We start from the raw sequence: 26,920 nt of genomic DNA, 5'->3' as shown, positions 1-26,920 counted from the left end.
GTTTTATTTCAAGGCAATCAGCACCTAAGCGTCAGCGTTCTCCCACGTTGTCCTAGCGCCCTAGCAGCAGCAGCAAAGGGGGCCCCAGACTGAGCATCCCTGCCTGCTTTCAGTGTTGTTCTGTCCTTTTTCAATCTGTCCTTGCTTGGGCTGTGATTCCAAATGAGAGAAAGGGTGGAGTGGGGTGAGGTCACTCAGCTGGAACCCAGGGGATCGGGTCTTTTGTCTCCTGACTCAAGACCAGATTTCAATGTGACTCACTCTGGCCCCTCTTAAGCCTGACTGTACACAGATCTAACAGGGTTGCAGAGAGAATGTTCTGTCCATTAGTCTGGGGTTTGCCAAATTTCTTTCTGAAATGGGGCCAGGCATCCATTTGCAGAGGTAACCCTAGATCCCTTCCCTGCACAGCTCCCTCATTTAAAACAGGCTCTCAGAGGCTTTGCTGCCCCAAGTGGGACTATGTGAGTGTCCCTGCAGCTGTATTTTCCAGTTCCTTTTCCCGTCACGCTGGGCAAGTCCCAAATTCCAGATAGGTCATAGTCTGATTGCTGTGTCCCTCACTGACTGCTAGGAAGACACGTGGTGTGGTTCGAGGGTTAGAGCAAGTGGGTTTGGGACCAGGACTTGGGAGTTCTGCTGTTGTCTTTGCTATGATGCACTGAGTAACGCTAGGCAAGAAAGGGTAGCCTGGTACAGCTGCAGGACCTAGAAGTGGCAGTCAAATTCAGACTCAGGTTCAGTGAGCTAGTCCCTTTTCTTGCTACCGTATTTTCCCCCTGGATAACGTGGGGTATATAATATCCCTCAGCCCACCGGGGGAGGAGCACGCCTCATCCGCTGTGTTAAGAGTTGCATCAGTAACATGTACCTGCGGTGTTACCCCTGCTTTATGGATGGGGAAACTGAGGCAAAAAAAGAGCCCTGACCTACCCCAAACTGTCAGCAAGGTGGCTGTTAGTCTGTATCCACACAAACAAGAAGTCCTGTGGCACCTTGGAGACTATCAATGGGCTTTCCTGGGCAAAGACTCGCCGCCGGCATCTGACCCCGCGGGCCTTTGGCCCCACAGGCTCATGCTCCAAAAACTCTGACGGTCTCAGGCGCCGCAGGACTCCTCGGTCTTCCCCCCGGATCACGCACTTGTAATGAGTCACAGAGGCGCCGGGCGTACAACCGCCGAGTCCGCTTCCCCACGCGCAGCTGGGACCACCGCCCCGTGGCTCTGCCAGCCCAGCCGCCCGGGCTCCTCAGCCGCAGATCGAGCAGCCGAGCCGGGCCGGGCCTCCTGCCTCTCTAGCACTGGTCTAGCCACCTGCTACCGCCCCGCTCTGGGGGCCGGTCCCGGCGGCCCCCCCCCCGGCCGCTACGAGGTGCCAATGGCCCCGGGTCAGCCCGCTCCGGCCTCGCCCTGAGCTCCACGTGGGTACGGCCGGGGGCGGGGCCGGGGGCGGGGCCGGGCTGTTGATGACGCGAGGAGGAAGAGGAGGAGGCAGCAGAGCTGGGAGAGGTTCGTGATCGCTCTAGAGCGGGGGGAGGGAGGTTTCCCTCCCCCCGCCGCCCAGACGTTTATTGGGGGTCCGCCCCCCCCACTGGGGGTCCCTCTGCCCCCCTCTCTCTGCGCACTGGGGGCTCCCTCTGCCCCCCTCGCCCTGCACACTGAGGGGCTCCTTCCCCCCACACGCACTGGGGGCTCCCTCTCTGCCCCCTTCCCCAGCACTCCGTGGGGAGGGGCCCCCCTCTGTAGTTCTCTCCCCCGCCCCGTGTTTTTAGCTGGGGGGATGGGTTCCCTTGGTCTGGGTCCAACACCCAGGAAGGCCCCTCGTTGTCCCCCCCGACATAAGCAAAGGGGGAAGCCCTCCCCCCCCCACTGCGGTGGTGGTTACTGAGGGGGGTGGGGTTTGTGTTTGTTACAGCTGGGCCTTGGCGTTCCCAAGAGATCTGGGCAGAGCCATCCCTCGACCTTGCAAAAAGTGGTGTGACGTCCAAGACCCAGATTGCAAAAAGAAAGTGGCACAATAATTTACACGCTGGCTGTAAGCAGGTCCCACGCCCCCAACTCCTCAAGGGATAGGAGCAGGGAGCTGAGCCAGGCAGTGTGAGAGGAGGGTGGTCACACAGGCCAGATTAGTGCGATGGGTGGACAAAGAACCAGGGATGCAATTTGTGGGCATGGAATGGGACTTGGAGGACTGCTGACGCTCTTCGGGATGATCTTGAGCAAATCCCTTCCTGCCCTGCCTCAGTTTCCTGGTCTGTGAGATGGGGATAATTGTACTGACCTCCCTTGTACAGTGCATTGCTCTACGAGTGAAAAGGGCTTTGTATGAGCAAGTTTTTACTTCCAGCCCTACAAATGCCTCTCTTGCGTTACTTCTCCCCTAGGCTGCGTGTCTTCCTGGCGCCTGGAACTAGAGGCTTTTCGCAATGGTAAGTGGAGCTGATCCCAATTTGCCATCCTGGGACGGTCAAAACTCCCAAGTCAGGCCTCCAACAGTCATGAGGTTGTTTTTTAAATCGTTGTGTTGTGAGCCAGACACGAGAAGTCATTCTTCCACTCTACTCTGCACTGATTAAGCCTCAGTTCGAGGACCATGTTGGAAGAAATTTGGAGAAATTGGAAAGGGTCCAGGGAAAAGCAACAAAAATGATTAAAGGTCTGGAATACATGGCCTCTGAGAGACAGTTGAAAGAACTGGGGTTGTTTAGTTTGGAAAAGAGAAGGCAGAGAGGAAACATGATAGCCGCTTTCAAATTCCTAAAAAGGTGGTACAAGGAGGAGGGAGAAAATTATTCTCCTTAGCCTCTGAAAATAGAATAAGACAATGGGCTTAAATTTCAGCAAGGGAGGTTTAGATTGGATGTTAGGAAAAATTCCCTAACTGTCAGTGTGGTTAATTACTGGAATAAATTGACAAAGGTGATTATAGATTCTCCTTCATTGGAGATACAGGTTGAACCTCTCACATCAGACACCATTGGGACCTGACTGGTGCCGAACGAGAGAATTTGCTGGACCATGGGATGTCAATATTGTCTAGCACATTACCAACACTTCCACTGCTGACTGGGCTCTTAGAAGACATTTAGTTGTAAATTACAGCTGAATAACAGCACAGAACACTGAGAGCCAGGACTGGTGGCTGGACACAAACTCTGTGAGACCACGGGAAACTTGGCCACATCCATGATAAGTGGTCATCCAGCTAACTAAAATCATGCCAGTTTATGGATGTTGCTAGACGAGAGATTTCCAGATTAGAGAGGTTCAACCGGTATTTAAGAACAGGTTAGGTAAATATCTAACAGGGATGATCTAGGTGGTGCTTGATTCTGCTATAAGGGCAAAGGTCTGGACTTAATGACCTCTTGAGTCCCTTCCAGTTCTATGATTCATCGATTTCATGAGTTCCTTTTCGTAGCTTTCTGGGCTGTTCTGGTCCAAGCTTTTTTTCAAAACTACAGGGGCAAGAACCTTCCTTTTTCCTTTCAGTGAAAACAGAGTCTCGTGAGATAGAGCAGTGGTCGGACGCAAAGAATTGATCCTCACCTGAGATAAGTAATCTGCTGTTTGCCTTTTGATGTAGCTGGATGATTTATGCTTGTTTCCTTGTAGGGTGAAAGGAAAGGCGTGAATAAGTATTACCCTCCCGACTTTGATCCAGCGAAGGTAAGAGTCAGGGGACTGAACAGCAAGGCCAGGTTGTGGGCATGCTGTCTGGTGCGTGGGTATTGGGTTTGCTCTGGCCAGCTTGAGCACTGTTTACCAGGCAGCCCCTGGCCAAGTTCTGAGCCTGTAGCTGTTGGTGGGAATTAAGCCAGTCAGACCCCACTGTGACCCCGGCCTGTGGAAAAGCAACTGAAGGGCAGCTGATTAAATTCAAATGCAAGGAATTCTTTATAAGGCACTGCAGAACTCCCTGCTGCAGGATGTTAATAAATTTCAAAGCAGGAGTAGAAGGTAATATTGGGAAGCAAGAAGTCCACCGTAGCTGGAATTGTAAGGGCTATAGGTCCATATTCTTCCTGGAGTTAGCTGCCTTCCAGCAGAGAGTCAGGATGGAATTTCCCCCAGGGGATATTATGGTTAATGTCTGCCTTTCTGTTCTCTTCTGCTTAGCATGTCTCCCTTAATAAATACCGGAACAGTCATCCTCTGCGAGAGCGAGCCCGCAAGCTCTCCCAGGGCATCCTTATCATCAGGTAAAACCCTGCGCTTCCAGCACCCCACATGCATCTCAAGGGAGCCTGGGGGTTGCTGCCCTGGAGGTAGAGCAGAGGACTGGGGGCCAGGACTCCTGGGTTGTATTCCTAGCTCTGAGTTAAGAGTTCTTTGGGCAGGGGGCTCCTGAGGCTGGGACTCCTGGGTTCTGCTCACATGATTACACTGAGTGGTGCTTTCAGGGCAATGTTGGGGATGACCCCCAGCTGAGGTCAATGCAGTCGCCTCCCCTAGAAGTAAGCAGCACAAAGTGTCCTGGCTGCAGGTGGTTAAAGGGGCCAGAGCCCATCTACTCCCCACGGACGGCGTTCAGCCTGTCTGTGGGTTCTTGATGCAGAATGGGGTGATTTGACTTGGGCTATGCTAGACCCTTCCCTCCAGCTCAGCTGTGGTGGTCTGGGAAGATCTGTGGTCCTAGCACCCAGGCGACAGGAACCGTCTTGGCTGCTCTCTCCTAGGTTTGAGATGCCGTACAACATCTGGTGTGATGGCTGCAAGAATCACATTGGCATGGGTGAGCGCCTGCTTCCTTGAGCTGCTCTCCTGGCGCCGTGGATGGGCACTGCCTGACCAGAGCCCTGGCCTCCATCAGTCCCAGGGCCTGCATCACCCAGTTGCTCAGCACTCAGCGCCACGCGCAGGGACCTGGGCTTCTTGCGAGGGCGGAGGCTGAGCCATGGCAGGCTTGTAACAGTGGGGTTGGGAAGGCCCAGAGTTGGACCCTTACAGGTTGGCGCCTTGACTTCTGGGGAAGGCAGTCTAGTGGGCAAAGCATGGGGTTCAGGTCTGGGAGACCCTGGTTCAGTTCCCAGCTTCGATGTGGGCTTTCTGTGAGGCATTTCACTTCATCTAGCCACTGCCTCACTTTCCCATCTGTAAAATGGGGGTGATAATATGTCCTTCCCGTCTCAGGGCGCAGAAAGATGGAATCAGAAATGAGGCGTGTAAGAGAGATTGGGGAGAGGTGTGTAGTGTCAGAGGACAACCACTTGTTCTGAGTCAGTAGTTGAGGGGTCAGCGTGGAAGAGAGGATGCCTGGGGCCTATTCCCCGTTCTGAGTGGGGTCAGAGCAAGGGACTGAGTGGCAGGTCTCTTCCTGAGTTCTGCTCTTGGCTTTCAGAAGGGAGTGGTGTGCAGTGGTTAGAGCTGGGAGGTGGGGAGGGCATCAGGCTTCCTGGGAGGGCACTAGGCAGCAGGCTGGGGAGCTGGGACTCCCAGGTTCTCCTGGCAGCTCATACGTCTGTGTGATCTGGACTTGTCCCAGAGCGGGACGGGTTGCTACTGACAACGTGAACCCTGGGCTGTCGGTGGGACTGAGGACCAGGACTCCTGGGTCGTATTCCCAGCGCTGCTTGGGAGTCCAGGGAAGTGTGACGCCCGTGCTGGTACCGCTGGGGAGCGAGGGGAACTGGAGATGGTGCTTCAGGCTCCTCAGTCCCCGGCTTTGTCTGTGGCAGGTGTCCGGTACAACGCGGAGAAGAAGAAAGTGGGGAATTACTACACGACCCCCATTTACAGGTGGGTGCAGGAACCGCACGTCTCTCCCTATCACCCATCCCGGGCTCAGCTGGTGCAGAGCAGGGCGCTGAGCCTCGGGACGCATCCAGAATCCCACCCTTCTTGCTGGCCTCAAACAGTCTGCCACAGCAAAGCGAGCACAGCTGGAGGAGGGCCCAGAGTGCCCTGCCTGTCGCTTGCTAGGAAGGGAGGGACTCAGCCCTGGGAACAGCCAGCAGCGCCCTGGGGCGGGACAGCGATGATAAACGTGCTGCTGAGCTGGACTCAAAGCCAGGTCTGCTGGGCTTTGTAGGCCATTGCTGCACCTGCTCCTCTAGGGATGAATCTGGGGTTAAAGCACAGCTGGGCCCCTGGGATCCATTCCCTTCGGGGAGCGGAGTGGGGTCTACTGGTTAGAGCAGGCGAGACTCTTCCCAGCTTTGATACTGCACTAGATGGTGAGTCCTTTCTCTCTCTCCCTATCCCAGCTCCATTTCTCTCCCTCCTCCCCAGTACACCCCCACATGTATCTGAAGGGTGGATAATACAGAGGCAAAATGAGTGTCTGTGGAGCATGTGGAATGCCTGGCTGGGAGGACATGGTGCTGTGGGAGAGGTAGAAGCTGCCCCCTGCCCCCTCCACGGGGAAGGGAAAGTGACTAACACCAGCAGCGGCAGGGATGTCTTACGCCACATGCATAGAGCCCTGCCGGTCCCCAGGTATCCGCAGCCGCTGCTGTCAGCGCCGATCCTCGCAGCTCATTTCTGCGGGTTCGGGTGCAGTTTTGGCCCTGCCTGTGAGGCCACGTCGGCTTAAACTGGGTCTGGCTAACAGTGTCCTGTCTCCAGCAGGACCAGGGGCCAGACGCTTCAGGAGCTGGGTAGGGTCCCTGTAGAGGAACAGGAATGGGACAGGAGCAAGTGAAGTTTGGCTGTGGCTTCAGGGAGGTGGCCAGGAAATAGCCCCCAGCCGTGACCCCCGCCCTCTGTCCCTTGGGCGCCAGGTTTCGGATGAAGTGCCATTTGTGCGTCAATTACATTGAGATGCAGACGGACCCGGCCAACTGTGACTACGTCATTGTGAGCGGAGCCCAGCGCAAGGAGGAGCGCTGGGACATGCAGGACAACGAGCAGATCCTGACCACAGGTGAGGCCAAGGAGCTGCTGGCCCGGTCCCTGCCAGCAGCCGGGAGGGCAGATGCCACCGGTGAGTCTCCGTGTTTTCCCTCTGCCTCCAGAACACGAGGAGAAGAAGAAGCTGGAGACAGATGCCATGTACCGGCTGGAGCATGGCACAGCGGACCAGGGCAAGCTGCGGAGAGCCATCCCCACCTTGTCCAACATCCAGGAGGCCCAGAGTGCCTGGAAGGATGACTTTGCAATCAACAGCATGCTGCGCAGGAAGTTCAGGGTGAGCGGAAGCTGCGCAGTGCTCCTACCTGGGACCCCTCAGGAGGCAGCGTGGCCTTGTGGGTGGGCGCTGGCAGGGCCGGCCCAAGGAGGGCACGGCACCAGAGACAAGCCCTGACCCAGCTGTGCCCCCTCCCCGAGCCTTGCCCATGGCCCAGGGGCATTATGGGGAGCCTGGCAATGTGACAGCAGAGTGCACCTCCTCCTCCCAACAACTCATCCCGTGGGTGGCAGGAGCCGGAGCAGCCTGCTCCACACTCCTGGCCACTGTGCCCCATTGCTCCGCAGGGCCAGGGAGCGGAGCACGCGGGGGCCAGAGCTCTCTGCTGGGCTCACCCCCCCGGGGAGGACGGCGCAGAGCAGGCTGCTGGATCCCTCTGGCTGTCGCTGCCCGCGTAGTGAGTGCAGAGGTGGTGACCCCTGCTGCCACCATGCCAGGCCCCCATAGTCCCCAGGCCCTCCCACCCTTAGGACGCATGGGGCAGCTGCCCCCGTTCGTTCTGTTGATGGGACTGCTCTGAGCGCAGGACTGGGACTCGGGACCCTGGGATCTGGTGCCTGATCTTGGACAGGTACTGGCACCCCATGTGCCTCAGTTTCCCCCTATGTAAAATGGGGATCATGATTTTGACCTCCTCGGGAAGGCACTTTGTGATCTGTGGGTGGAAGGTGCCAGAGGAGAGTGAGCCAGGGGTCGCGCTGGGCTGTGGGGGGACTTGCTGAGGCTGCTCTTTGTGCTGGACATCCAGTGATGGGTCCCCAGGGCTCTCCGCGTGGGAGAGTCCTTGCAGCATCAGTGGCCACGTGCAGCTGTGGCATCGACAGGCTCAGCTCCACTCATGCCAGTGGGATCTGCTTGCCCCAAGGGTGCACCTCAGGGGCTTGCTCTGGGTGTGCTGGCTGCCTGGGCCCTTTCTCTCACCACCCTGCCCTCCCCTGCTTAGGAGCAGAAGAAGATCCTCCAGGAGGAGGAGGAGAAGGACCTGGCTCTGCAGACCAAGGCCAACCTGAGCATCCCTCTGGTGCAAGAGACGGAGGAGGACCGGCACCTGGCAGCCCTGCTCAAGTACCACAGCCTGGACTGTACGTGATGCCAGCTGGGGCTGCCTCAGGTGTTCTGGGGGCCCTGTGCCCAGTGGGATTCAGAGCCCTGGCCTGGCTTGAGGGCAGTGTGGGGTTAAGGTCACTGCTCATAGTGTCAGTTGGATTTGGTCTGCCTTGGGGACACAGAGATCAGGGGAGTCAGGCTCCTCGGCTCTCGCCCCAGCTTGGGGGTGGAACCACAGTCTAGTGCGGGGTGGGAAATCAGTGTGGATGGGGCAGGGGCACGCCAAGACTTTGGTAAGCAGTCCAGGGCTGCCCCTTTTTGTGGTGGGGATGTGGTGGGATCTGGGCTGGAGGTTGGGTGCAGATGGGAGCTCAGGGTGGCGAGAGGGGGTAGGGTCTGAGAGGGAGAGGAAGGGGCTGTGACCTGGGGCAGGGGATTGGGTGCAGGGTCCCGGTGGGGGATGGGTGCAGGAGAGGATTCTGGCCTGGGGGAGGGGTGCAGGGTTTGGAGGGAGCTGGGGGGCAGTGTCAGAAGCAGGCTCAGGTCACCAGGCACTCACCCAAACAGCTCTCAGCCAGCAGCACTCGCAGGGGGGCCTCCCTGCCTGCCAGCAGCCCCAGTCCATTGGCTGTTCCATGGGGCTCGCTGTGCTGGGGGGGAGGTGTGGGCATTGTGCTGTGCCCCACCCCCCAGCAAATTCTCTCAGCTCCTATTGGCCAGAACCAGCCAGTGGTAGCTGAGAGGTGGGGCTGCATTGCCACTGCCCCCAGTACGATCTGTCTCTTGGCTGGTTTCCGGTCAATAGGAGCTGAGAAGGTTTTGCAGGGCTGTGAGTTCTCCCGGCTCTGCGGCCCCGGGGCGGGACAGATTAAGAAGCTGGGTGGGCTGGATCTTGCCTGTGCCTGGTCTAGTGGTTAGAGGTGGGGAGGAGGAGCCAGGACTCCTGGGTTCCAGTCCTGGCTTTGCTACTTGGGGGTGGGCTCTGCGGTGTGTGGCATTGGGGTGGGGGGGGGACTGTGCACCCATAGATCAGTGTGTACTGTCCAGCACAGGCGCATTGTGCTGGTCCCAGGGCCCGGCGCCCAGAGCTGCTGCTGCTTTGGGAGCTTTCCTGTGCCTCAGGGCTGCTGCTCATGTCCCCTCTGGTTGCCCGTCACTTCCCTGCCTCTCCTTCCAGCTTATGAGGACAAACAGAAGCTGAAGCGGACAGAGATCTCCGGCCGCTCCTGGTTCCCCCCTGCTCAAGCTCCAGCTGGCAAAGCCACCGACACTCTTAAGAAGCTGGGGCTGGCTGGGAAGGCTCTGCCCTCGAAGGCGCCCATGGGAGGCTCCCACGTCCCAATCGGACACTTGGGCATTGTGCGCCGCAAATCCCGGGAGAGGTCCGAGAGCCTGTGTGGTCTGGGCGAAAGTGGGGAGCCCGGGGCAGGAATGGGCAGACCAAGCCACGACAGCACAGCCCATGGCGTGGCCCACCACAGCTCCCCCATGTCCAACAGTGATCCTCTCCCTGCTGTGGCCACTGCTGGCACCTCCTGCTCCACCGCCCTCAGCTCCTCTCTCGTGGCGGACTATTCCGACTCCAGTTCGGATCCTGAAGTGGACTGAGTGCCCCCTCCCACCCTGGCTAGGGCTGGACTTAGCTGCTCTGCATTGTTTGTATGATTCTAAGCCATAGACCCAGCAACAACTCTGGCTCTGCCAAGTCACAGTAGTGACCCTGGTCTCTTCCCAGAGCTGCCAGACAGACAGACCTTCAGCCCCCCACCATCGGTGCTGATGCCCTTCCTGGTGTGATCCTGGCAACTCTACACACCCTGTGCCTGGACACCGTGTAGATGAGATTCCTACCCTGAGGATCGCAGGCAGCCTTCTCTGTTTCCTTCCCCCTCTGTGGCGTGGATTACTCCCGCCCCTGGCACCTGTATCTGCTCCATTATTCCCCTGCACATATTAAAAGAAGGGCTTATTTCAGCCTGTTCTCCAGGAAACCCTGGACCCAATTGATTAACCATGTGCTTTGCTGACAGCACATCTCTGGCTGGTTGAGACGAACCTTTCCGTCTCTCCTGCTTCATAGTACCAGAACTGGTGAACAGCAGGAGAGGAACCAGCTTAGATGGGGCATTGCAAGAAGGGAGTAACTGAAATGGGAACCCGCTCACCATGCTGATTAAATTAAAGCCACTAAATGCCGGCCTGTCAAGGGGCCTGTCTGACAGTTCCAAGCACGTGAGTAACCTGAGAAACTACGTCCTGGCTACAGATATGACTCAGCTGCGGGGGTCTGGTTTACGTATGGATCTTGTGTTGGTGTGACCCTCACTCCCGCTGTGATTTCATTACAGAAATAATTAAAAATGTTGAAGTTACCCTGCTGATTTTCCATGAGACTCAGGCCTTGTGTAAACATGCACAAATTACACCACTTTTTAGCTACATTGTGACATTTAAAACTCACCCATTCTTTTCTCCCCCAACACCCAGGTGGCCAGTAATAGTCTAGTATAAAGCTGCAGTGCAATGGTCTGGGAAGGGGACTAAACAGTAGAAATCCCCCTTTATATGGGCATAACAGGAAGGGGAGCCATGTTGATAGGAAAAGGGCTGTGAAATTGTGAATTGGGGGGGAGAAAGTGAATGAGGAAGTGCTATTGACCTATCTGAGCACTCAGCTGTCTCTTTTCAGGGACAGCTGTCCCAGCCCACTGGTGTAAACCATCCCTGTCCGTTGGGGGTTTGTGAACATGTCGCCTCTAGCTGTCTGCATGTGGAGCAGGCTCTCACCTCTGCTTGGTGTAACACACAAAATAACTTTGCTGATTTTTGTGCTTTCTAGCAAGTCTATGAACCTTTGGAAACTCAACTCACCTAAAACCTTTTTTGAACAATTTTTCAACACAATGGGTTGACAAATTGAATGTTTTTCCTCCGGTGAAAATTTTTGACTTTTGGGGGGGGGAAAAAAAGAGTGTTTTGGGTTTCACGCAAAGTCATCTTGAAAGAAAGAAAAGCCCCATTTCCTCAAGAAACAGCCCTTTAGTCAAAAAGCTAGTTTCTGTTGACAGTTTCAATGGGAAAATTTTGATTAGCCATTTTACATCCTTCCCCTTCTTTGCTAGTAGATAAAGAGAGAGATGAACTAAGTGGTGGCAGTGATTTTCATCATGCATGGAGTTTACTGGCAGGGCAGTAGAGTCTAATGATTACAGTGCAGGCTGCTCAGGACCCCTGGGTTCTCTCCCCAGCTCTGGCAGGGCAGTTGGGGGCTAGTGGTTAGAGCGGGGGGGCGTTGCCCAGGACTCCTGGGTTCTCTCTCCAGCTCTGGCAGGGCAGGGGAGGGGGCGGGGGCGGGGGCGGGGGCGGGACGTCTGGATCTAAGGTGCGTGTAGGACCGGCCCATGATGGTCCCGGCCTCCCAGAAGCAGGGCCCAGCCGAACACCCTTCGGCGCTAGGGCAGCGGCGCCCGGCTCTCCGCCCCGGGCCGGCCCCAGCAGAGCCGCGTGGCCCCGCGCTCCCGGGGCCGGCCGAGCTGCGCTGCCCGCGGGGCCATGAGCCTGGAGGCGCTGCGCTACCGCCGGGGCTCCCTGCGCGTCCTCAACCAGCTGCTGCTGCCCCAGCAGAGCTGCTATGAGGAGATCGGCGGCGTGCGCCAGGGCTGGGAGGCCATCCGGGCCATGAAGGTGCGGGGCGCGGCGGGGGCTGCCCCCGGGCGGGGCGGTGGGCGCGGGGGAGATGCCGGCCCCGGCTCCGAGGGATGGAGGCGGGGGTGGCCCTTGGGTCTGCGCAGCGCAGCCTCTCTGGGCTCCTGCTCTGAGCTGAGGCTGCAGCTCGCCCCTCGCGCCCCCGCCCCCCGACGGTGTCTCTTGCCCCCAGGTGCGGGGTGCCCCTGCCATTGCCATCGTGGCGTGCCTGAGCCTGGCCGTGGAGCTGCATGGCGGGGCTGCCGCGGGGCAGGGCAAGGCCGCCCTGGAGACCTTCATCCGGGACTCCCTCCGCTACCTGGTGACCGCTCGTCCCACGGCTGTGAACGTGGCACGGGCGGCCGAGGAGCTGGAGGCTTTCGCTTCCCAGGAGGCCCAGCGAGAGGAGGCCACGGCAGAGAGCCTGCGGGAGAGGTGAGAGCCAGGGCCGAGGCCCCTTCCTCTCCCCTGGGGTCGGCTGAGCGAGCCCTGCCCTAGCCTTCCCCTCTGACCCGCAGCGTGATCCGGTGGGCAGAGGCTATGTTGGAGAAGGATGTGCGGGACAACAGGAGCATCGGAGAGCACGGGGCACGTCACCTGCTCCAGGCGTCTCTGCAGGACAAGGTGACGGTGCTGACCCACTGCAACACTGGAGCCCTGGCCACCGCTGGCTACGGCACGGCGTTGGGTAAGTGGGGCTGGGCAGGGCCTCTGCCGCACCAGGGCCACTGTGTGGCTGTTAAAGTTTGGGTTGGAGGAGGAGGAGGAGAAACTGCTAAGTAGAGTTGGGTTTTACCTCCTAGCGCCAGAGAACCCAGGAGTCCTGACTTCTAGTTCCTGCTGTTTGGGTGACTGGCCCACCTCCCTATTTAGGCACAGGAAGTAGAAGTGTCCTGACTCCCAACTCTTGCTCTAACCACTAGTCCCCATCCTCCTTGCAGGCTGGGGAGTTCACTCCAGGGTATATGCCACCCTGCCCTGCTTGCTAGTCTGCACTCTCCAACTCGCCAACCTCTTGCCCTCTCCATCACCATTCCCAGTTCCCCTCTTGTCTTGCAGGTGTCATCCGCTCTCTGCACGCCCTGGGCTGTCTGGAGCATGTCTACTGCACAGAGACACGGCCCTACAACCAGGGGGCACGGCTGACGGCCTACGAGCTGGTGTATGAGCACATCCCAGCCACGCTCATTGCAGACAGCATGGTCTCCGTGGCCATGAAGGAGAAGGGCGTGTCAGGTGAGCAGGAGACAAGGGCCACAGGCTCCAGCAGGCCTTATTAGAAAGAGGTGTGAGCTCTTTGAGGCAGGGGCTGTCCTGGAGGCTGGCGTGAAAAAGCCCTGACCTCAGCCAGGCTCTGCAAAGCACCAAGCATGCTGGGGTTCTGGTTTCATGCAACAAGGACCCATCTTGGTTGAGTTTTTCAGTTGCAATTATAATGCATGCTCATGGGACTTAATACACTAACTGTCAACTAAGGATACCACCAGGAAGCAGTACCAGCTGCTTCAGCGTGTCTTGTGCAGGGCTGGCACAGTAACTGCTATTTCTTGATGAAGGCTCTTCATCTATGGAGCTCAACACACTTGACACGCAAGTTCAGGAAATTGTTGGCAGTGTCCCCTGTTTAGGTGGGGAATGGGTCAACTAAGGCACAGAGTAGGTGATGGTTTCCAGCTGCTTTGGTGGGTATCTGGAAATGGCCAGGAGCTGAGCCCTGGTGTCCTCCCAGCCTGGTGCCCTTTCTTCTGGACACCACTGCTGCTCAGAGAACATAAGAACAGCCAGACTGGGTTAGACCAAAGGTCCATCTAACCCAGAGTCCTATCTCCTGTCAGTGGTCAACGACAGATGCCCCGGAGGGAATCACTGAGTGATCCCACTCCTGTCATCCATTGCCAACCTTTGACAAACAGAGGCTAGGGACACCATTCCTGCCCAGCCTGGCTAAGAGCCATTGATAGACCTAACCCCATGAATTTATCTAGTTCTTTTCTGACCGTTGTTAAAGTCCTGGTCTTCACAACATCCTCTGGCGAGGAGTTCCACAGGTTGACTTTGTGCTGTGTGAAGAAATATGCTCTTTTTGTTCGTTTTCAATCTGGTACCTATTAACTTCATTGGGTGACCCCTTAGTTCTTGTGTTACAGGAGCAAGTAAGTAACTTTTCCTTCTTCATGATTCTATAGACTTCTATCATATCTCCCCTTTAGTCTCCTCTTTCTAAGCTGAAAAGTCCCAACCTTCTTTTTAATCTCCTTATATGGCGGCTGTGCCAGACCCTGAATCATTTTTGTGGCCCTTTTCTGAACATTTTCAATGCCAAGAGAAGCAAGCTATTTGCTTCATAGAGCTGCTGCATGGGGCCCCATTCAGCCCCTGATTGGGGCTGGGTGCAGGAGGCTAAGAAGTTTGGGGTGTGCCAGCCACAAGGCTGACCAGCAGCAGGGAAGGGGCAGGACTGTAATAGAATCTCTTAATTACAAAGGTGGCATCTGGTTGCTGACTCCTTGGTGGTCATGTGGCACAAGAGCCACCCCTCTTGGAGTTTAAGCGTTGCATTCCCTTGCCCAGCTGTCATCGTGGGAGCTGACCGGGTGGTGGCCAACGGTGACACTGCCAACAAAGTGGGCACCTACCAGCTGGCCATCGCTGCAAAGCATCATGGGATCCCCTTCTACGTGGCAGCCCCCAGCAGCTCATGTGACCTGAGCTTGGCAGAAGGGTCTCAGATTGTGATTGAGGAGCGGCCGAGCCAAGAGCTGACGGACATCAATGGAGTGAGGATCGCAGCACCAGGTACTGCAGTGGAGGGCAGGTCCCCCCCGTGGTATGGTGGACCAATGGGCTGCCTCGGTGGAGAAGGAGGAAGAGATACAGGGCCAGTGGGGGAATTCTTAACTGGATATTTGTCACATCACTGAGTGGCTCGCGATGTCTCTGTTTTAATTCTGATAAGGGATCAGTGTTTGGAATCCGGCCTTCGATGTCACGCCGCACGAGCTCATCACCGGGGGCATTGTCACGGAGTTTGGTGTCTTCCGCCCTAAAGAGCTCCGGGAGGCCCTCATGCGGGAAAGGAAAGGAGAATGAAACCCTGGTACCAGTAGCTCACACTGTGAGGGTGAGACCCGGCTTTCCACCCCCAGAGACCAAGGCTGTGCCTGGTGCGGCGCCTTTACACCTGTTAATAAATCCTCATGGCCCTTGACACTGCTTCTTTTCCTTGTGGGGCGGGGCGACTGCTCTCACTGTCTAATGAGCAGGGCTGTAACAAGCTGTGTGCACATACTGGGTGTCCTCTGCTGGGTGATGTTTGACAATACCCCTACCCCCTATGTGTCATAGGCCTTCAGCTGCCATGGGAGATTCCCCCCAGCTCCGGTGCTGTGGGCTGGGTTGGGCAGGACAGACAGAACTCAGGCTGCCCATGTGCTGGCGGTGCTGTCACTGATTGCGGGGGCAGGGAGGGGTTTCCCCAGGAAGCCCCCAAGTGCCCCCACCGCTTGAGGGGAGGGTATCTGCCTCCTAGGGCCATGTGTCCCATCGTGCACTGCGGTGCATCTGCCCCGCTGTATCCCAGCAGGCCGTGGAGGCGGCCGTGGGTTTCCCCTTCTGTATCCCGGCATGCACTGGGAGGAGCATTTCCCTGTATCCCGGCATGCACAGGGGGCGTGGTCTGCCGCCATATCCCGGCAGGCACTGGGAGGAGTATTTCCCTGCCTCCCGGCGTGCACAGGGGGCGTGGTCTGCCGCCATATCCCGGCAGGCACTGGGAGGAGTATTTCCCTGTATCCCGGCGTGCACAGGGGGCGTGGTCTGCCTCCACATCCCGGCATGCACTGGGAGGAGCAGTCCCTGTATCCCGGCGTGCACAGGGGGCGTGGTCTGCCTCCACATCCCGGCATGCACTGGGAGGAGCAGTCCCTGTATCCCGGCATGCACTAGGACGGCCGGAAGCGGCGGCCTCATGGCTCAGGGGAAGCAGAAGTTCCAGGCGCAGAAGCCGGGCGGGGGAAAGAAGCCGGCTGCCCAGGGGGTCCGTGGGCCGCGGAAGGGAGGTGAGCGGCCGGGGGGCTGGCGGGGCCCCCCATCCCGGGCACCCCGAGGGGAGGCCGACCCCGTTACCCCGCCTCACGCCAGAGAGCCCCAGCAGCTCCAGCCTCCGTCAGCCACCAGGGCGAGGCTGTTACTTCGCTATTCCCCCGGCATCTCTCCAGGGCTCTTTGGCCGCCGGGCTGTGAATCCCCCCGGGGCGTTTCGGCTGCTGCCGTTGGGCTCTGCTTGCATGGGTCGCGATGCTGACCTCGCCCTCCTGTCTCTTTCCCAGGCCGCACGATTGCTCCGAAGAAAGCTCGGGTGGTCCAGCAGCAGAAACTGAAAAAGGTGAGGTGGAAGTGGAACACAAGCAGCCCCGACAGCAGTAGTAGCATCTCTAACTCCTTATAGACCAGGCACATCCAAACTGGAGCTCCTGAGCCGCAGGGCGGTTCTTGTATGGTTAAAGTGCAGCTCTGAAAAAAAAATTCGGTCCAGCACACTTTGTAGCAAGAATGAACGTTGATGCCAAACATATACAAGTTGTTGAAAGAATTTCAAAACCTGTTTTCATTTTTACAGAGTGAGGCTACTCGAAAGAGATGCTTGCACATGCATTGTTTCAGGAAGTGTTGTCTGTATTTGGAGTTTATATGGCAGGCCACTGTGTCCTCGCTATCTTACTACCTTTTGCAGAATCCAGTTTGTAAGTCATATTTAAATAGTTTTAGATTTAAGTATGAAACCTTTGTGGATGAGAATGACATCTGCTTGTAAAAAAATCCAAGTATGAAGAAGAAAAGTAGTTTGTTTTTTGGTTCATATTGGGAGGAAGATTTTTGCATTCACTGCTAAATGTGACAAACCTCTGTACCTTACCTGCAATAAATCACTTGCTCACTACAATGCAAACAACTTAAAATATCACTATGAACAAATCACAAAATCTTTTCTTCTGAATCCCTCCTGAATCACAACTGAGTAAAAAGCAAGAAAACAGCATTAAAATTACACCTAAACACTCAAGACACTCATTTCAGCATTCAGTAAAAAAGGAGAGACAACCACCAAAGCTGGTTTTGTTATGTGGTAGGATATTGCTTGTGCTAAATACCCACATGCTTTTGAAGAATTTAAGAAGACTATTGCAAAAATGCTTTCAATTTTAGATCCAAATAATATAAAACTTCAATGATTGATAAATTCCAGTTGCATCTCACACCTGAGAGGCATATTTCCTAGGTCAATCCATTTCATCATCTTGAATGGGAAGACTCAGCAGCAGATCAAAAATTTCATCAAAGAGCTGGATTTTGAAGACAGACCTAATGACATCTCTCCTGTAGGGTAACTCTCAATCAGCTATGTCTTAAGCTCTAACAGTTGCACAAACCCATCAGTGCATTCCTTGAAGAAATGGGAAAGTCCTACCCTGGATTGAAAGGTGAGCAATGGCTGAAGGATCTGATGGTTTTATATTAATATTATGCAGCATCTGCAAATTGCCACTCTGAGGGAAGAATAAAATTTTCTGACCTTACCCAGTCTTCAGCTTTCAGAACAAATTTAAAGCTTTTGCAAAGAGACTGTCTCAAAACTTCAACCACTGTTTCCATCTGAAGAATAGTCTGAACCTGTTTCCCAAAATCAGTGTAGAAGATCACAAACTTGAGGAATACATCATAAATTACAAGACCTACTTGACCTTTGGGCCAGGTTTGAAGTTGTGAGAAGCAGGATCTCTCCTTCTGCCTTTCATGTAAATCCATTTGTGGCTGATGTGACCAGTCATGGCTGTCCAGTTCCCAAAAGCAAAATTACTCAAACACCTACCATATAGAAATGGTACGGTTGGAATGGCTGGAGAGCTGTAATATCAATGATGCATAAAATAGCCATCTATTAACTAGAAGTGAGTGCCAGAGATGAAGTTCAGGTCAAGAAGAAGAGTGTGACTCACTTCCATTTTCAACACAGTATACCACTGTGAATTGCTGTAGTCCGTGGTGAAGTCCATAAAGTCGAGACATGGTGCAGTCCTTGCGCATCAACATCTGACTGGTCTCTGTACTGCCTTGACAACACAACAGGATTTCCAAAGGCTTACGTCGAGGATAGTGACCCTCCAAGGGCTCTACCTGTAGCAGTAATTAGCTGTGATACAGTCAGCAGGGTGTTAAATGTAAAAGGTTTGCAAGTCCTTGCAGCTCTGGAGCTTCTGAAGGTTATCACATGTGACTTGGGGGGTCTGTACATTTGACCACTGCAGTATAGAGGTTCCTCTCTAGGGATAACAGGACAACTACTTGTCAGTTTTACAAAGCCCCAGCGAGGAATGTAAGATCCTGCTTGTTTAGCCACCTGGTTAAAGGTTACATTTAACTGGTTAACTGATTAAACGGAGGGGAGTGGCCCCTTCCCTGCCCCCTGCAAATGGGGGTTCCTTCAGCCAGACTGGAGCACCCCTGCCCGTGGCACACTGCAGGGCTGCTCTGAATGGGCTGAAGTGCACCTACCCATGGTGAGCCTTGGGTGGGTCCAGCACAGGACAGAATTGCCCCTGCTGCGCTGGAATGCCCCCTGCCTGTGGTGCGTTCTGCAGAGCAGAAGAAACTCTCTGCCCTCATGGGCTACTGCACTCCCACCAGCTCACCATTATGTGTAAGCCACATCCATTTAGAGGGAGACTTACTCGTTAACCGTTCACATCCCTAACCCCAGTCTGCTCCTGTGATGTAAACACAGTCACCGTGACCTCTAACACACACCCCACCCAAGCAGACTGCAGCAGTGAGGACGAACTGGCTGTGACTCAGCCTTTGTTAGAAACTGGACGGGATGGTGGTGGGGAGAAAGGGAGGGTGTCCCTTGCAGCTCTGCTTTGTTTCTCTTCTCACTCAGCATGACAGGTGTCAGGCGTGAGGCATGACTGGAAGGCAGAGAACTGCATAAGAACAATAGAGAATGGAGCGCATTTAAATTGTGGGCTCTCTCTGTCCATTGGGCTGCTTCAGTCTCGTCATGTGGGGCCTTGAACATGAGGGGGGGACCACTATTGTTTCCTTGTGCTCCCCTGCCAGGTTGTATCTCCATTTTCTGCCTTCAGTTGTGTGACACGAGCGCCCAGCTGATCCCCAGCACAGCTCAGCAGTAGCAGGACTGGAGCGGTGCTGGGCACAGGGGTGGGCGGGCAGTGTCAGCCAGGAACCTTGTTTGGAAATGCAATTCACAAGTCTGCTCTACGTGTTCAGATGCTGGGCCCCTTTCTAGCTCTCACCTGCTCTGGCTGAGACCTGTCCCCCTGGCACCCCCTGGCAGAGTGGGGAAGGGATGAGAGGCCAGAGGGTGACCCCTTTTAGCCCCGGCTCCTCCCCACGCGCGCCTGCTTAGGTGACTATTGCAGTTGCCCTTTCCTGTTCTGAGGAGCTCCTGTTTTAATTCGCCTCCTTCCTCACCAGAACTTGGAAGTGGGCATCCGGAAGAAGATTGAGCATGAGGTCATGCTGAAGGCCAGCGCCAGCATGCCCAAGAAGCTGGCCGTGGTCACTGCGCCAGAGAGGACAGCCAAGAAGAAAGGCAACACTAGCAAGTCTCCCCCGTAACCATCGCCTGGGAGCTGGAGGCGGGGGGCTGTGGAGCAGGCACCAGCCTGGTGCCTTCTGTAGCCCAAGACTGGGCAAAAACCAGCCACCCCCCTCAGCTGGGAATGCAGAGCTGAGGCAGCTGTGTCCCTGGACAAAAGTGCTTATGCAGCTACCTCCTGGGACATGTTCTTCCTCCGCTAATCTCTCCTGTGCAGCTGCCCCCTGCTTTGGAGCTGGGGGGCAACTTAATCCTTTGTGATTAACCCGCCTCATGCCACAGGTAGCACAAGCTGAACTGTCTCCCTCCTGTCACCTGGAAGGCTGCTGAGGTGGCTCTGCGTGGAGCAGCATGGCCGTTCTCAGCCAGACCCCCTGTGAGAAGCTCTGTCCCTTCCCTATGGCAGGTCCCTGCCCGAGGCCTGTCCCCTCTCTGCTGCCGGCAGGTCTTCCATGGCAGAGGGAAGATGTTTCCTCCTGCAGGTGCTGGGATGGTCTCCAGGCTTCTGGTGAATTGCCAACTTGCCCCCTCCCTGCCCTGCGAGGCTGGGTGCCCCCATGGAGTTTGTGGCAGCACCTGGCAAAACCAACCTGTGTGACTAGCGCATAAGGGGCCCAGCTCACTGGCTGAGAGGGGTGGGGAGCAGTGGGGCCTGGAGAGCCGAGCTGTTCAATGTCACGTTCTGTCACTGGTCCCTTTGATTCCCGCTACACCCTGGCCTTAGCAGTGCCTGGGGAAGGGTTGTGCTGCTGTGGTGGCCCCAGCCTGTCCTGCATGTTAATAAAACATACTGGGGCAAAGTGTCCAGTGGAGTGTGAGTGTATAAAGTGAAGATGGCTGAAGGGTCCTGCCCCTGTGGCTTGACTGCAGGACCCTTCTGGGTGTGGATACACATGGTGCTAGGCTCTGCAAGGCTCCTCTGCTCTGTGCCTCCCTGGCCCTTTCTGTCTCCTGTCCTGCTCTGGGCACTTCACGCTGCCCCATTTAGGGGGCTAGGGCTTGTGGCATAGAGGGCCACAGGCTGGCACTTGCAGAAGTTAGGCAGGGAAGTCCTCAGTGACTTGGCTCAGATGACGCAGGGGGTGTTTTAGCATGGCTGGGGATGGACCCTTGGAGAGCCCAGTTCCCAGTCTGCCACCCTAAGTGCTGGTCCTTGTGTGCTGCAGCCTGGCCGGAGTGGTGGGGGACACAGAGTGTCCAGCAATGCCTGGTGCCCTTTGGTAAGGCTGGGCTCCAGCTCAGCCCCAAGCTCTGGCCATAGGAGGGGGTGGGGTTTCTGGGGCCTGCGCTCTGCAGGGGGCTGGGCCAGGGAGAGTTTGCCAGCCTGGGCAATCAGTGGTCCCTTCAGCTACTGCTGCATTAGAACAGCAAGGGGGAGGTCCCGTATGAACCCGGGCTCTGAAATCTTGGGGCTTCGCTTCTGCTGTACAGAGGCCTCAGCTCCACGCAGGGTGTGTCTAGCCTACACTGCGTGTACAGAAGTAGTGAGCTTGCCCTAGCCCCACAGCAAGGGGGCAGCCTGCGGCTCAGGGAGCTGTTCCTCCGTTGGAGTAGAAACCATTGCCCCATCTACCAGCAGCACTTTGTTATGGGTAGAGCTGTGTGCGCTAGACGTGCCGGTGGGTTGTGGGACAAGCAGGGACGTTGGCAAGGTTGGGCCCTGTCCTGGTCTCACATATTCCACTTCCCTGAGCAAACTGAGCTGCAGTGGGAATGGAACCCAGGAGTCCTGCAGCCTCCTCCAGTTCACTAGTCCCCAAACTGGGGATAGAACCCAGGAGTCCTGCAGCTGTGCTAGGGCTTCCCACTGGCTGTTAGGCAGGGCTCAGGTGTCTTCACACCCCATGTCCAGAGCGGGAGCTAGGCACCAGAGGACTGCAGTGTAGAGGTAGCCAGAGAGCCTAGTGCATTTCCTGGGGCTGCCCCCATGTGCTAGACTGGCCTGTGATCCAGCCAACTCTGCTTGGAGTCTGCGGGCCCAGTCCAGCTCCTGAACCTGATCCGCTCCCAGCCAGGTGGTGGTTTCCTTTCAGGGGATTCTGGCTGCTGGAGGTCAGGGCGGGAACTGAGGGGTAAAACTGGGGACAGGGGAGCAGATTAACAGACTGGGAAGGGCGGACGTTCAAACCCGCTGCGGTTGGCTCTGTGATCATCGGTGGGAGCCATGTCAGCCCCTGCCCTGCAGACCATTGGCTCTGTTAAGTCCAGGCCTGGTTTTAATTCACCTGGAGCAGTCTGGTATTGGGGCAGAGGGGCTGGATGATTCTCTGAGGGCCTGGGTGCAATGAATTGAGGGTTCCCATCCCAGTCCTTAGGGGAGCAGAGGAGGAACAGAGATTAGGAACAAATTTAAGCAAAGACACAGTTATGGTGGAGGGAGGGGAGAAACTGGGGAGAGAACCCGGGAGTCCTGCCCCAACCTGCCTCCTTTATCCTCTGGGCACCACTTATATTTCTTGATCCTCCATCCTTTAGCATGACCACTTCCCAGCTGTGCCAAGCCTGGGGGATGTGCCACCAGGTCCTTGACCCCGGGTGCTAACGCTCCACGAATCAGGGGTGTGGATTCCAAGTTGTGATCTCCAAAGCCGGCTCTGAAGTGAGAGAGACATGCAGAGGCAGCCCCTTGTGCTCCCCGCAACCCCTTACAATGGGCTGCCCAGAGAACTACAGAGCTCCCAGGGATGGAGGATTGACCTGGGCTGGGGGACCCACCTCAACCCACAATCGTTTGCAAGGAACAATGGGGATCCCCCAGGGGCCTGTCCAAGGCAGTTCTAAGCAGAGGAAGCAAAGAAAAGGAGGGACCCCTGGGCTGGTCCCAGGCCTGGCAGCCTGAGCCTCTCAGCAGCTTTCTTTATAGAGTGGATTTAGCCCTGGAGAAAAGGATGGGTTGCTGGCTGGAAGAGGGGCCCTTGAGCCAGGCTGCCTGGGTTCTAGTCCTGGCTGTAGGAGGGCAGTGATGTCTAGTGGCTACAGCAGGGAATGTGCTCCAGGACTGGAGGGTTCTAGTCCTGGCCTGTGAATGGCAGTGGGACCAGACCTGTGCCCTGGGGGTTCTGAGCCCTGGCAGGGGACTGGTGGCTAAAGCAGCACACCTGGGCTTGGAGATCTGGATTCTGCTCCTGGCTCTGCTAGTGTGACCTCAGACCTGATCCCTTGCCCTGCTTGAGGCTCAGTGTCTTACTCCGTAAAGCAGCAATAACCAGATCTGTGCCTGCAGCACTGGTAGATCACTGTTCACCAGCTGCTTTGAGATGCTGGAGACAGGGCAGGAGCAGTGTCTGCCCTAATTTTTTCCCACCCTGGTGCAGAATAAATTTGGTTCTGTGCACTGAGGCATGTGGGTGCTCTGCTAATCGGCTGGGCTCTCTCCTGGATGGCTGCCCAAGCGCTCAGCGTACAGGGAGCCCTGACAAGGAGCGGTGGGGGTGGAGCTGGGTGCCAGGCTTGGGGAGCACCCCAAATGCATGCCGTAAGATGTTTCATGTCGGTGAGAGGCTCCAGCCCTGGAGACTGACTGTGCTGCAAAGGGGCAAAATGCCTCTCCCATGCCAGGGCCCAGCCCTTCCACTGCGATTCTTCCCAGGCAACTTCTCTCCTTCTCTGCACCCTGCTTGAAGAATGGCCCAAGGCTGACGTCAAAGGATGGGAGTCAGGAGCACTGAGATGTGTTCCTGGCCCTAGAAGGTCTGTGCTCTAGTAGGTAGAGCAGGAGATGGATGAGGGACAAGACCAGGACTCCTGGGCTCTATTCCCTACCCTGCCACTGACTTGCTGGGTGACCTAGATCAAGTCACAGCCCCTGCCTCGGTTTCCCTACCTGGAAAAAAGGGGCTGCTGTTCCTGCCCACATTTTTGCAGGATTGTAAGGGTCTGTTGGTAATGAGATCCCCAAGGGAGATGGGTGCACACCGAGGTTCGAGCATCATTGCCTGTTGGAGGGAGCCGCCACTGGAATGCAGCGTCCCGGATCCCTTCTTGGCACCTCTGCAGACCGCAGGCTGGAGTTGGGCGTTGCAGCTGGACGGCCCTGCCGAACTTGTCACAAAACGTGGGGGTCACCAGGCCCTGCACTCCATCCGCAGGCAGATGTGACTCTCGCTCAGCCCCAGGAACAGGCGGGTTATCAGGCGACAGGGACGCAGCATAGAACAGACCTGTCAGCACAGAAACCATAGGAAGTCAGTACAGTCCATATGGGGGAGAGGCGGCTCAAAGGGGGGTCCCTGAGCCAGGTCCCTGGCCCTCCTCCCTCTCTCTCCAGCCAGATGAGACTCTGTAGTCAACAGCCCAGTTCTAGTTCAAACCTGCCAGGTCCCACCTCCTGCCTTTATCCGGATTCCCAGGGAAGAAAGGTGTCACCTGGTTGCCTGGGTTACAAAGGACAAGGAGGCCCATTGGCTGCACGTGAGAAATCATCACACCGAAACTCCCATCACCAACTGTGCACTTGCTGTGCCTAAGGAAACTGAGACACGGGACAAAACCTCGCACACCCCACTGCATCACACTTGTGTCACTGCAGGAACACACCCCGGGCTCTTACAAGGAGAGACAACACACAACTCCTACTACTCACGCCTGAATCAGCTCTGGGCTGCCAACTCATCCCAGAGCACACGCCTTCGGTGCACCTGCACGGCAATAAAATCGTAACGTGCCCTCAACAGCCGGATGGCAGAGCTGGGAGCAGCACCCTGGCATCCCAAGCTGCTGTTGTGTATTTCACGCATTAGGCCAAATCACTCTAGTAGGACTCCTGCTGCCTTTTAATCATGTTTGGGTGGGGGCGGGGGTCAGTGGGACAATCACATCCGCGCCAGACACAAGGACACAAGGACCTGCTCGTCCAAGGAAAGCTCTGATGCGTCCTTCTGAATCCAGGCTGCCCTCTGGTGTCTTACCCACTGCAGACCCAAGGAGCACTGGGACTTGCAAGAGCTCCTTGGAACAGGGCCCTGGATGATCTGGCTTCCGACTGGGTCTGAGCAATGCAAAGGAAATGTTTAATACAGTGCAAAATGGCATTGCAGTCAGCTGCAAACAAGCCGTAACCCTATCGAAGCAATCCAAGCGTGGGGCGTTTATGCTGTTGCCTAGTAAACATGACAGAGTTCTGCACCAGTTGCTCCCCTTTTCATTTCAGTAGCACCTTGCACAGGAAGGGGCCTAGAGGCCTGAACCTGGAGACTTGGATTCTCTTCTTAGCTATGATAGGTGACCTGGGGTATATCACGTGGCCTCCGTGCCTCAGTTTCCCCAGCCACTAAAAGGAGACCCTCCCCGCTTCTCTACAAAGCTGGGAGCTCTCTTGATGAGAAGGCTGCTGTTATTAGGCCAGGGGTCCCTGGGGTGGGAAAGCCAATGCCTGTGAGGTGACTGAGTGGACATGAGGGTCACATGTGCCTCTAGATTTGCTGTTTTGTTTGTAGTGAGCATGTTCTGCCCCTCACTCTCCCCTCCCAGGCACAGGCCACCTAACCCCACCAAAGAGCATGGGGTGAATCCAAGCGCTGGTAACCTCTCTCCAGGAAGAGGCAGTCTTCAGAGGCAATGGGTGGTCTGGTGCCTCAGACACCTCCCAACATGAAGTGTCACCCCTAAGGGAAACGGTTTCCTGGGCTTCCAGAACTCATCCCAGTGAGTAATAACCGGTGTTCCCTGCATGCTGAGCACTTGGGCAGGGAGATGCAAATGCAGCTCAGCTCATTAGCAGAGCACGCACCGCCGGCAGCGTGTGTTTCTGGTGGTGGTGCACAGCTGGACAAGCCTTGGTGCACAGAGCAAAGTGTATTCCATGCACGGGTGTCCACAATTAGAGGGAAGATTGGGTACAACCCGCCTCACTAGTGGCCCTTGTGATGGTCACTGAGGAGGCTGCACTCGCTCCAGACTCATCCTGGAGGAGCGCAGCTGCATCTTGGGTTGAGGCTGGTCATTTTGCTGTTGTGCCAGGTAACACGCCAGACAGTAGCCATGAACGGCAGCCAGCTCTGGAGAGGGGGCGACAGTGGCTAGGAACAGAAAGGGAGGGACGCTTGGGCAAACCTCTGCTGTTAGGGGTGATGCCCTGCCTAGCATCCAGCCCGTTTCGTCCTCGTGAGCCTTGGCTATTATCGATGGCTCCCTGATAAATAGCAGTGCTCCGAGTCCTTCCCTGGGAAAGGCGATTTTCACGCCTTGCACTGGTGTGCATGGCATGGAGACGAGTGGGAATGTGCTGCCCTCGGGCGGGAGGCCCGTGGCCCTGAGTGCACCCTGCCAAGAGGAGGAGGGTGGGTGATCTGCCTGCAGCAGGAGGATCCCTGGGGCCAAGGGAGCCCCCAGGTCTGGAAAGATGAATCAGAGAGCACTAGAACTTGCCGGCACCTCAAGAGGTCATCGAGTCCAGTCCCCTGCCCTCACGGTGGGACCAAGCACCATCTAGACCAGCCCCGATAGGTGTCTGTCCAACCTGCTCTTCAGTATCTCCAGGGATGGAGATCCTGCAACTTCCCCAGGCAATTTATCCCAGTGTTCAACCACCCTGACAGTTAGGAAGCTTTTCCTAATGTCTAACCTACACCTCCCTTGCTGCAGTTTAAGCCCATCACTCCTTGTCCCATCCTCAGAGACCCAGGGAAACAGTTTTTCTCCTTCCTCCTTGTGACCCTCACTTAGGTGCTTGAAAACAGTTATCATGTCCCCTCTAAGTGTTCTCTCTTCTAAACTAAACCAGCCCAGCTCTTTCCATCCTCCCTCACAGGTCGTGTTCTCTAGACCTTCAGTCATTCTTGTTGCTCTGCTCTGGACCTTCTCCAGTTTCTCCACATCTTTCCCGAAATGCGGTGCCAGAAACTGGACACACTACTCCAGTGTGTGCGTGGGTGGGCAGGTGGCGGTGACAGGGAAGAATCCCTGGGGTGGGAGGCGTAGGGGTAGGTGGAGCTGGGGAAAGTCCTCGGGCTGGGAGGTGTGGGTGGAGGTGGGGTGGGGGGTGCCCCAGGCCTGGGAGGTGCAGGGGCAAGTGAAGCTGGGGTACCCCAGAGCGGGAGATGCGGTGGGGGGAGGGGAGTCCCTAGGCTGGGTGGTGCAGGTGGAGTGTGGGGATGTCCCTGTACTGGGGGATGCAGGGGAAGGTGCATTTGAGGGGTGTCCTGGGGCTGGGAGGTGCAAGGGGAGGTGGAGCTGGGGGGGTCCCTAGAAGGGATTGAGATGAAGGGGGCGGAGCTGGTGCACCTGGGCGGGGAGGGGGAGGAGCCTGAGTCCCGAGCCGGAACGCTCTGCAACCGCTGGGTTGCTACGTCGTTGCCATTTCCAGCCTCTTTCGAATGTTGGGAATGAACGCCCGGTGGCCACGCCCACCAGCCCCATATATGGGCAGCAGCTACCGGTTCCGCGCTCCCTGATTGGCGGGCTTTCCTCCCTGATTGACGGCGCTCCCCAGACTTCCCACGTGG

At 56.4% G+C, this 26,920-nt stretch overlaps 3 protein-coding genes across 4 annotated transcripts; all 3 read left to right on the top strand.

Moving 5' to 3' along the window:
- The first annotated feature begins 1,465 nt into the window (after positions 1 to 1,465).
- Positions 1,466 to 10,557, top strand: YJU2B (YJU2 splicing factor homolog B). Of its 2 annotated transcripts, XM_074979842.1 has the most exons (11): positions 1,483 to 1,510; positions 1,917 to 2,036; positions 2,386 to 2,430; positions 3,617 to 3,670; positions 4,121 to 4,203; positions 4,681 to 4,736; positions 5,680 to 5,740; positions 6,724 to 6,866; positions 6,958 to 7,130; positions 8,074 to 8,212; positions 9,355 to 10,557. In XM_074979842.1, the coding sequence occupies exons 3-11, from the start codon at positions 2,428 to 2,430 to the stop codon at positions 9,783 to 9,785; spliced, it is 1,143 nt and encodes a 380-aa protein (XP_074835943.1). In that variant the 5' UTR covers positions 1,483 to 1,510; positions 1,917 to 2,036; positions 2,386 to 2,427; the 3' UTR covers positions 9,786 to 10,557. The 2 variants fall into 2 exon arrangements, with proteins under 2 accessions (XP_074835944.1, XP_074835943.1); XM_074979843.1 differs by lacking the exon at positions 1,917 to 2,036 and having other exon boundaries at positions 1,466 to 1,510.
- A 1,009-nt stretch (positions 10,558 to 11,566) lies between these two features.
- Positions 11,567 to 15,069, top strand: MRI1 (methylthioribose-1-phosphate isomerase 1). The gene is made up of 6 exons (XM_074979881.1): positions 11,567 to 11,861; positions 12,055 to 12,296; positions 12,380 to 12,549; positions 12,921 to 13,097; positions 14,433 to 14,657; positions 14,818 to 15,069. Exons 1-6 carry the CDS (start codon positions 11,730 to 11,732, stop codon positions 14,949 to 14,951), a joined length of 1,080 nt encoding a protein of 359 aa, XP_074835982.1. The 5' UTR covers positions 11,567 to 11,729; the 3' UTR covers positions 14,952 to 15,069.
- Positions 15,070 to 15,766: 697 nt separating this feature from the next.
- C29H19orf53 (chromosome 29 C19orf53 homolog) lies at positions 15,767 to 20,281 on the top strand. Its single transcript, XM_074979767.1, has 3 exons — positions 15,767 to 15,919; positions 16,189 to 16,244; positions 19,355 to 20,281. The coding sequence occupies exons 1-3, from the start codon at positions 15,829 to 15,831 to the stop codon at positions 19,496 to 19,498; spliced, it is 291 nt and encodes a 96-aa protein (XP_074835868.1). The 5' UTR covers positions 15,767 to 15,828; the 3' UTR covers positions 19,499 to 20,281.
- The last annotated feature ends 6,639 nt before the right edge of the window (positions 20,282 to 26,920 follow it).

Source organism: Carettochelys insculpta, chromosome 29 (genome assembly GCF_033958435.1).
Source record: "Carettochelys insculpta isolate YL-2023 chromosome 29, ASM3395843v1, whole genome shotgun sequence".
Taxonomy (NCBI): Eukaryota; Metazoa; Chordata; order Testudines; family Carettochelyidae; genus Carettochelys; species Carettochelys insculpta.
Note: the sequence above shows the minus strand (reverse complement) of the source record. Positions and strands in the feature narration are given on the sequence as shown.

Bases quoted from the DNA above. Each gene is read 5' to 3' on its own strand.
- MRI1 (XM_074979881.1), top strand. From the start codon at position 11,730: ATGAGCCTGGAGGCGCTGCGCTACCGCCGGGGCTCCCTGCGCGTCCTC. The intron at 11,862-12,054 runs GTGCGGGGCGCG...TCTTGCCCCCAG, and splicing joins AGGCCATCCGGGCCATGAAG to GTGCGGGGTGCCCCTGCCAT. The intron at 13,098-14,432 runs GTGAGCAGGAGA...TCCCTTGCCCAG, and splicing joins GAAGGAGAAGGGCGTGTCAG to CTGTCATCGTGGGAGCTGAC.
- C29H19orf53 (XM_074979767.1), top strand. From the start codon at position 15,829: ATGGCTCAGGGGAAGCAGAAGTTCCAGGCGCAGAAGCCGGGCGGGGGA. The intron at 15,920-16,188 runs GTGAGCGGCCGG...TCTCTTTCCCAG, and splicing joins CCGTGGGCCGCGGAAGGGAG to GCCGCACGATTGCTCCGAAG. The intron at 16,245-19,354 runs GTGAGGTGGAAG...CTTCCTCACCAG, and splicing joins AGCAGCAGAAACTGAAAAAG to AACTTGGAAGTGGGCATCCG.
- YJU2B (XM_074979843.1), top strand. The intron at 4,737-5,679 runs GTGAGCGCCTGC...TGTCTGTGGCAG, and splicing joins CAAGAATCACATTGGCATGG to GTGTCCGGTACAACGCGGAG. The intron at 6,867-6,957 runs GTGAGGCCAAGG...CTCTGCCTCCAG, and splicing joins CGAGCAGATCCTGACCACAG to AACACGAGGAGAAGAAGAAG.